Consider the following 9,493-nt stretch of genomic DNA (forward strand, 5'->3'; position numbering starts at 1 on the left):
TCTGCATCTATTGAGATGACCATGTGATTCTTGTCTTTGAGTCTTTTTATATGATTTATAATGTTTATTGACTTACAATTGTTGAACCATTCCTGCATCTAGAATAAAGCTGACTTGATCGTGGTGGATATATACAGTGATAATTTTAAAAATAAACATTTTAGGTCTGGAGGGATGGCGCAGCTGTTAAAGCCTAAGGCTAACAACCAAAATGTTAAAAACATACGTTTTAATTAAACAATAAAGACAGACCAAGTATATAACTGTGAATTGCAGCCCTTAATCACGATGGTCATAAAATCCAACAAAGATTTGATGTGCAGAAATTCTTTGTGTCTCCTTTGACTTCATAGGGAATAGGAACTATTCATTCTCACATTCTCTATTGGGACATTATAATATAATGCATTCTAAGCAATGTTCTAGGCTGTATCGCATGGCGATGTCTAGCATGGTAGGCAGGGATTTCGTTTTTGTCATACCTTGTACAACCTTGTCTCTGGAAACACCTTAATGAGCAGAAGGACACACCACCAGTCATCACCCTGAGTAAACAATCAGACTGCCAGTACCTTCCTGATCACCAGTTCTTCCTCCAAGTGTCTGTTGAGCCTAGATGTCAGTTCCGAAATGCCCTGTGAGCTGCAGCGGTCCTTGCTGTCCTTGGCTACTGTCTCTTACTCCTTCCTCTGAAATTTGAAAATTTGTATAGAATACCATGTCCAGAAATTTCTCCTATACTGAGATTCACATGCTTAAATGTCCTTTGGATTTCAACTACTCTTCTTGCATATATTGGGTTGCTTATCAGTGTTTGTGGAACAGTCATTCCCAGACCCCCAAGGAAGTCTATAGCACTCAAGCATGTTACTTTTTAGTGAGTAACAATAAAAGAAACAACTTCATATATCCCTAAAGATGCATATTTTTGTTTTCATTTGTTGTTTTTATTTTATGTGTGTAAGTGTTTTACCTGTATGTGTGTAAGTGCACTCGTGTTGTGCAATACCCTTGGAGATAAGAAGAAGATGTCAAATTCCCTGAAACTGGAGTCATGGACGGTTGTTAGCCACCATGTGGGTGCTGGGAATCCAACCTGGGTCCTCTTGGAAGAGCAATCAGTGTTCTTAATAACAGAGTCATATCTCCAGTTACAAGATGCATATTTTTTAAATATATATATATTTAGCCCATATTTTGTTGAGTCCATATATTTGGAAACTATAGTTATAGAAGACAAATGTATATGGAAAAAAAACTTTATAATTGACAGTTGAAGTGAAAAAAGAAAAAACTAAGTTAGATGTAATGAGTAAATTCCATGTGGATTCACACATCCCAGGACAGAATTTTAGAACAAATTTTTTCAGGTATTATAGCTAAAAACTATTCTTGACCTAAGGAAAAAAGTACCAGAGAAACACTAACAAAGGTAGAAAACTTACGAGAGGGCCAGGTTAAGGAGACTGAAAGACAGAACTTAAGAACGAATGTCGAAGCCCTTGAGAAATTATTTAAATTTTTTAAAAGAACTAATTCATTTGTAATCTTGTGCTTTTTATGCTCATCCACTATTCTGTTTCCCTCTTAGGAACAGAAACAACTACTCCAGGAAGGATTCCAAGAAGAAAGCAGAAGACTTCAAGAAGAGATGAGGAATGTGGAGAGGAGACACAAAGAAACAAGTACTATCTTCTGCATGATTACTAGAACATAAAAATTCCTATAACAGGGCTGGTAAGATGACTTAGTGAGTAACCGCACTTATTGTGAAGCCTGGAGACGAGTTCAGTCCTTGGAACTCAGCTGGAAGCAGCTGACCTCCACACATGTGCAGTGATGCATATGTGCCCCTGCCTGCCCCCAGACATATGCACCATAATTGTTAATAATTTTTAAATCCATAAACAGAGGTTTCCCTTACCATACTCTCCAGTCAAGGAATAACTTTAATGATGAATTTAGAACCTCCGACAATTGCTGCTGCTCCACATTTGAAGTCAGGACACTTGTATTCCTGATGAGTCACAAGTTGGCAAAATGAACTTACTTATAAAACCGTTAAAAAGCATCCTTATTTTCCCCATTTCTCCCTTGATAATACCAGTCTTCTATGGTCCCATCTCTCTTGAATTCCTTCTTTCCCTTTATTCCCAAAGTTCCTTATATATCCCTCCATTTCCCCTCCTACTTAAATACCCCCATTTTATCCATTTCTCCCGTAGTAACACCTGTCTCCTACTGTTCTCAGGCTCCTTCTTTCCCTTTACCTCCTTGGTTCCTTATCCTGGTTCCTTTCTTTTCATCATTATCTATACTACTAGTGCTCAGCATGATCTTTATAGGTTTTTGTAACTGAAATCATAAACATCTTCTAGAGATATTGTACATTGTGTAATTCAGATGCACGTTACAATAGAGAACTATCGGCCAACTTCTGAAAGCAGACTTTTCTTCTATGTCTGTATAATACTTTTAGAGTCTTCAACCCCATGCTCTTACTTGAGGGTTTGTGTGTGTACTAAAGAGTTAATCAACTCTAGGCACAATTGAATATCACTCCTGCCCAATAGTCCATAGACCACATAAGATTCCATTTAAAGGAACATCCTTATTAGACACAAATGTCAGAGAACAATCATTTTAGTGTGTGCCTGATGTATAGTTAACAATTGTTATATGGATTGACACTTGGACACTGAATTCAAGGAGAGCTGGCATCTATAGAAATATACATGAGAGAAGGTTCAATCACCTCCCTACGTATGAGCTTGTGAGTAATTAGTGGTTATCCTCAGATACAGGTCACCTTGGAACAAGAATAGCAAAGATGAGTGAACCTTCCTCAAACCATGTCTCAGAGTGATATATCAGAGGAATTATGGTCCCTCCAAAAGACACATTGGTGCCACAGAACTTCATGCATCCAATAGCAACCTAAAAAACAGGTGTTGGAGAACAAAGGAGGTAATATGGCGATCCTTCACATTTTTGTCTCCTTTTTTCACCACAGTGGATCGTATGACAGCTGAATCTTCACAGACTACAGCAAGAATGATGGAGGAAATGCAAAGGAAGTACGAGCGGATGTTGGAAAATAAAGACAGGTCTCATGAGAAATATGTGCAACAGTTGACTGAGAAGATGGAATGGGAAAGAGCTCAGCTAATGGAAGAGCAAGACAGGGCTATGGCCTTTAAGCTTCAGGTAATTCATTACATCATCCTAATTTTCTCATCCAATGGCCAGGGATAAAAGACACTAATTACAGATGGGTACACTTGGCCTCAAGGACTGTGGTAGTCAGACACTCTGCGACAGTTTTCATATCCTTCATGTCTCTGTCACCACAAATCTGCAATTGTTAAAAACTTCTTACCAATAGACTATGCTCCACAGAGTCTACATTATTATATAACTCACTCTACAGTAGCTATTACTCAGAAGTCCTATGCAAAATCTTTTATATGTGTTACATATTTCTGTTACATATTTGCAATCTAATGGCACAGAAACTGTTATCTTTTCAGGTACAAATTATGGTGCACAAGAGATGAATTGTTTTGTGTTGTATCATATGGGAAATATTCATCCTACCTAGTGAAATAAATAGTGATTTTTGTCTTTACCATACCAGCTCTGATGGTAGCTCTGTGGGCATCCTGATGAGTGGGAAAACTATCTGTTGGAGGACACTGGATCAATGTCCTCACTACTATTGCCTTCCTTTCTCTGGGAGAGTCTATGTCAGTGAGGAAGTGCCCTCTGGATGCTATAGTCCTGATACCCTCAATTTTCTTCTCTTATCAGTAACAATCCCACCAGAATTTTGTAGACCTATACTGATTTTCATGATCAGACTGTTGCTCTCCTTCTTAGCATCATGGACTGCCCACTGGCAGTCATTCTGAGATGAATATCCCCATTATACACATGGAAAGTGGGGAAAGAAGTGTAACAATTACACACAATTGTCATGTCACGTGTTAGATCAAGGATCCCAAAGGAGAAACTCTACAGCAACAATATTTCAAGAACTCCATGAATAAACCTCTTCTGAAGATAGTAAAGACATGCTAAAGATAGAGCAATCACAGGCGCCTCAAGAGAAAGTACCATAATAGAAGTCAGGACAGGAGACTGACTTAGAGAGTTTCACACCTGATTGCAAGATTAATTTAAGAAAAAAAGGTGCCGATTTGCTTATTTCTGTGAAGTTCTTTTATGCCACACCACTTTAATTTTCCTCTTTCTTTTTTAGGAGCAAGAATTACAACTGCAGAAGAAACTCTCAGAAGAAAGAAGAAAACATCAAACGGAGATTGAGGAATTAGAGAGGCAAAGCAGAGAGACAATCCTGAAATGTATTAGAATCTAAACATAAACAGTCACAGTTAACCTGCCCTGCATTCTGTCACGAGGGCTCAAGGGCAACCATCAGCTTCCATGCTGAAAACAATTGCATTAAGTTATCATGTTTGCACGTGCACTGGTCCATAAACATTGAAAAAATGAAGTTAAAGTATAAAGGAAATCAGTTGCTTACTAAAGCTATTCCTTCCACGCTCGTTACTAAAGCTGTCTGTTTTATTCTTATATAAGCTGCTAGTGATTTTAAGCATGGTGCAGACTGCATATGAGGTCATGGACATTTCCTCTACAGAAAATATAAATTTCGTAATAATATATGCTTTACGTAAGGAGCTGTCCTGTAGTCTGTTTAGTCTGGCAGACTTTTCCTTCCTCATCTAAACAATACCTCTAGACTCATGCTCTGATTTGAGGGTTTACTTGTTTTTACTTTTGGGTGGGATACGAATATTATGAATAAGGAGAAAATCAGATGCCTAAAAAGCAAACACTTTAGGTCCAACTGAGCCTCACTACTAAGGGGCAAGTAATGTTTCAGCTAACAGTAAAGGAGGATTTTCTTTTTGAATTTTACACTTCATTATACATTAGTTGTACAGAATAACGGTCTTGTCAGATTACCCTTGAACAGCTAGTCATCCACCAAGCCTAGCTTTATCGTGGAGAAGCTACAGGGTGTGTGGGCAAGAGAAGGCTTGCCCCTGAGAAGTGTGGATATGTAAAGGGAGGTTCCAGCTTCTCTGGCCTTAAAGTTCGAGGCTGTTTACTCCCTACTTCTTGGTGCTGGCTTAGTTACATCAGGTTTTCAAACTACAGCAAGAACAGCAACGCGGTATCTGAGCATGAGAAAATATGTCAGAAGAACTCTGGTCAGTGCCGAAGAGATACTGGCTCATCTACAAAGTGACAGCATGAATAGACGTTTGAGGGAGGAGAAGCTACATGGTAATTCTACATCATGTTTTCTTCCTTTTTATTCTCAGTGGAATCCGCACAAGCCAAATCTGCACAGATCACAGTAAAAATGCTGGAGGAAACGAAGAAGAGAAATCAGCAGGCCATGGAAGAGAAAGAAAAGATTTTTGAGGATCATGTGAGACAATTAACTAAGGAGATGGACAGGAATACAGCTAGGCTAATGACAGAGCAACGAATGATTTTGGATCGTAAGCTTCAGGTATTTCTTTATGTCATCTGTTTTCTTATCCAATGACCATGGATAAAAGACACTGGTTCTAGGTTGGTGTAATTGGTCTGGGTAAAGCACTCGTCGGGCCACACACCTCTAGGCATTTTTATTCCCTTTACATTTCTATCTCTGTTAATTTGCCATTATTAATGACTTCTTATTAAAAACAGAGTACGCTCCATGGCCCCTGAATCATTACATCACTCAGAACATAGAAGCAAATAATTCAAAGACCTACCCCAATGTTTTAAGTGCATTAAATACTGTATCTTTGATGGCACAGAACTATTCTATTTTATCTGCTTGTTTGCTTGTTTTAGATAAGGCTTGTTTTAGATTGTAGCTCAGGCTAGACTTGAGCTTAAGATCCTCCTGCTCAGTATCCCATGTCTGATATAACAAGCATGTAACCACCACTCAGCTTTATTTTTTTTTTCCTACTGAGGAAACTATGATTTGTAAGAAAGCAAACTGCTGGGATATAAGTCCTGGCTAAGCAGCCAAGAAGGTCTTTCTCACCTAATATAGACCATAGTGGCTTTGGTTTTGCCGAATTCTATAGGTCTTATCTCTGAAAACACACCAATAAATAGTTTCGACTAACTACAGCCACTTAACCTAGCACTGACTTTAAGCATTTTTCTATTTTCAGGGCTTTATCTGAGTCTATGAGAAAACACTATGAGTGCCTACATTCCCAGAACACCTCAACATTTTGTGCTTGCTGCTTCTACCTAAATTTTACAGGCCTATGACAAATCCCCAATCATGTGTCTTTCCTGAATCTAGAAACTCACACAGTACACTTCCACATGTAAATGTACTAGTCCATTTATATATATGTGTGTGTGTGTGTATGTGTGTGTATGTGTATGTGTGTGTTTGTGTGTGTGTATGTGTATAATATTCATAGCACATGTTTAAAAACTGGAAAGATAAGATATTTTTGAGGGACTGGAGAGATGGCTTTGTGGTTAAGAGCACTGGATACTCTTTCAGAGGACCCAGATTCAGTTCCCAGCATCCACATCCCAGCATCCACATCCACAACTATCTGTAACTCCAGTTCCAAGGGACCCAACACCCTTTTCTGACCTCCACAGGTATTGTACATCATGGGTGTGCTTACACACACTCAGGCAATTCATTCATCAAATAAAAGTAATAAATAAAATATTTAAAATATATAGATGTATATGAAAGACAAAATTCTCAGACTTTTCTAAATATGAGATAAAAGGCTCCATATAGAATAATAGGGCAATACTATGAGAGGAACTATAGAAAAACCATTCTCAATCCTAAACTAAACAAGAAAGCTTTGAAAAGCTATGGGGGATCATTTTTTTAGAAATGAAAATGTGGACTGGAGAGATGGCTCAAAGGGAAAAAGCACTTGCTGTGCAAGTGCAAGGACATGTGTTCTAATTCCCAGAACCCATGTATAGAGGGATGGAGTGGCACAGCTTATTTAATCCCAACCTTCCCGTGGGGAGGTGGAAGGCAGAGACAAGCGCATCCTTGGACCCTCACAGGCCAGCTAGCCTGGTACGTGCAGCAGCAAACAACAGAAGAGGGACCGTGTCTCAAAGTGGAAAGTGAGGACCAACACCCCATTGTCCTCTGACCTCCACATGCACACTGTGTCACCCACGCACACACATTTACACACACAAATGTGCACACATAGCCTTCACATACACAATACTATGCTGAAAGGTTACCCAATCTCAAGTGCTCAGCCCTAAACACATGCACATACAAACACCACTGAATTGACTCAGTGCATTGCGTAAGTGCGTGTGTGTCTGTATGCCTGTATGAGTGTGTGTGTGTGTGTGTGTGTGTGTCTGTATCTATGTGTAACAACAATCATCAAAGACGAAGACCAAAAATTGAGAGGGAGTGGAAGGGATGTGGGAAGAGTTAGAGGGTGAGACATGGAGAGGCAGAAATGATTCAATGCTCATGTATGAAATTCTAAAAAAAAAGTTTTTTTGTTAATTTAGTGTTTTTTAAGATAAATTTTAGCTGGGTGTGGTGGTACACAACTTTAATCCCAGCACTTAAGAGGTAGAGACAGGTGAATCTCTATGAATTCACGGCGAGCCTGGTCTACATAGAGAGCTCCAAGCCAGCCAGGGTTGCATAGTGACATCCTGTCTTTAAAAAAAAAGATACATTTTTAAAATTTAAAAAGGAAATTTGACCAGTTTTGAAGAAAATATAGCTATCCAAGTTGTGTTTTTATCCACTGTTTGTTAGTAGTACATTACGGCTTTCCCACATGTGCATATATAGAACTTGGATGGCAGTCACACCTTCTGTCAGTCTTTGCTAACTCTCTTCCCTCCTCCTTCCCCTCCCATTCTGCATCTCTAGTATTCCCCGTTAGCTTCATGTCCTTCTCTTCACCCTTAGATTTCACTTGAAACTAAATAGTTTTCACTTTGAGTCTGGCTTATTTCACTTACAATGATCTTCATTTACATCCATTTTCTGAAAATCCTGTAATTTTTTTCTTGTTTAAACTTGAGTGGCATTCAATTGTGTATATATACCAAATGTTATAGTACTCACACATTTATCTGCTGAAGGACACCTAGGCTGATTGTATAATTTGGCTATTGAGGACAGCGCTATAGCAAACATGGGAATGCAGGTTTCTCTGTAGTAGGCCAACTTTGACTTTTTTACATATATACCCAGAAGCAAAGTAGCGTGATCATATGGAAGTTCTCTCTTGAATTTTTTATAAGCCTGCATGCTGATCTCTATATTAGCTGCTCTAATTTACAGTGCGTAGGGGTTCCTTTCCCCTGAATCTTCACCAGCATTTGCTGGTGTTTGGTTTCTATTGTTGTTGTTGTAATTGTTTTATGATAGACATTTGGTTTGGGGGTGATGTTATTCTGTACAGACTTTAGTCTCCAGTTTCTTTTTTCAGGAACAGGAAGACATTTTCAGAAACAAAATCAGGAAACGTAACAAACGATATCATGATGAAATTATCAATATCAAAAAGAGAAGAGAGAAATCTGGATGCTCCTTGATGTGAAAAGTTAAAACACAATGACTTCCTTGCCGGCGCACTCATTTCAGGACAGAATTTTGCTGCTAAACTTCAGAACTTCTCACACTTTAAACCTAATATAATCCAAAATAGTGGGTTTTTTTAATCTTTCAAAGCTTAAGTGTCTATTAACTGTACGACATGGGGGATATCATTATGACGTGTGTCATTATTCATGTGACGTACTTTGAAATTTTGATGATGCTGAAGTAACTAAAGAAACTCCGTTTTGCTCTGGGTCAGTCCTGATTTGTCCTGGGTCAGTCCTGATTTGTCCTGGGTCAGTCCTGATTTGTCCTGGGTCAGTCCTGATTTGTCCTGGGTCAGTCCTGATTTGTCCTGGGTCAGTCCTGATTTGTCCTGGGTCAGTCCTGATTTGTCCTGGGTCAGTCCTGATTTGTCCTGGGTCAGTCCTGATTTGTCCTGGGTCAGTCCTGATTTGTCCTGGGTCAGTCCTGATTTGTCCTGGGTCAGTCCTCGTCCTGATTTGCCCTGGGTCAGTCCTGATTTTCCCTGGGTCAGTCCTGGTTTGTCCTGGGTCAGTCCTGATTTGTCCTGGGTCAGTCCTGGCTCCAGTTGGTCCCTGTTTTGGCATTCTTCCCAGCTACTATCCTCCCCTCAAAAAACATTCAGGCCTTTTCATAAGCCTGACTATCGCCTAGACGTATAACCAAAGCAACTGCTAAAGTCTAACCAAAGTAACGACTGTAGCAAGGTCTCTGTGACCTCCATCTAGTCCAAACTGCCATTATGATTTTTGCGGTTTTTGCCTTTATAAACTCTGTACCCTGAGCTTCAGCTCTGAGAGATTTTTTTTCTGGTCAGTCTCAGTTGCACACTAATCAGTAAAGAACTCATTT

At 39.3% G+C, this 9,493-nt stretch overlaps 1 protein-coding gene across 1 annotated transcript in view; it reads left to right on the top strand.

The window, feature by feature from the left end:
- LOC103730103 (guanylate-binding protein 1-like) overlaps positions 1-8,870 on the top strand; it is a 29,837-nt gene extending 20,967 nt beyond the window's left edge. Inside the window, exons 10-13 of the mRNA XM_017796951.2 lie at positions 3,014-3,207; positions 4,262-4,364; positions 5,355-5,548; positions 8,508-8,870. Of these exons, the coding sequence (XP_017652440.1) occupies positions 3,014-3,207; positions 4,262-4,364; positions 5,355-5,548; positions 8,508-8,618 (602 nt within the window). The 3' untranslated portion in view covers positions 8,619-8,870. The remainder of the gene's footprint in view (positions 1-3,013; positions 3,208-4,261; positions 4,365-5,354; positions 5,549-8,507) is intronic.
- The last annotated feature ends 623 nt before the right edge of the window (positions 8,871-9,493 follow it).

Source organism: Nannospalax galili, unplaced genomic scaffold (assembly GCF_000622305.1).
Source record: "Nannospalax galili isolate Female #2095 unplaced genomic scaffold, S.galili_v1.0 scaffold153, whole genome shotgun sequence".
Taxonomy (NCBI): domain Eukaryota; kingdom Metazoa; phylum Chordata; class Mammalia; order Rodentia; family Spalacidae; genus Nannospalax; species Nannospalax galili.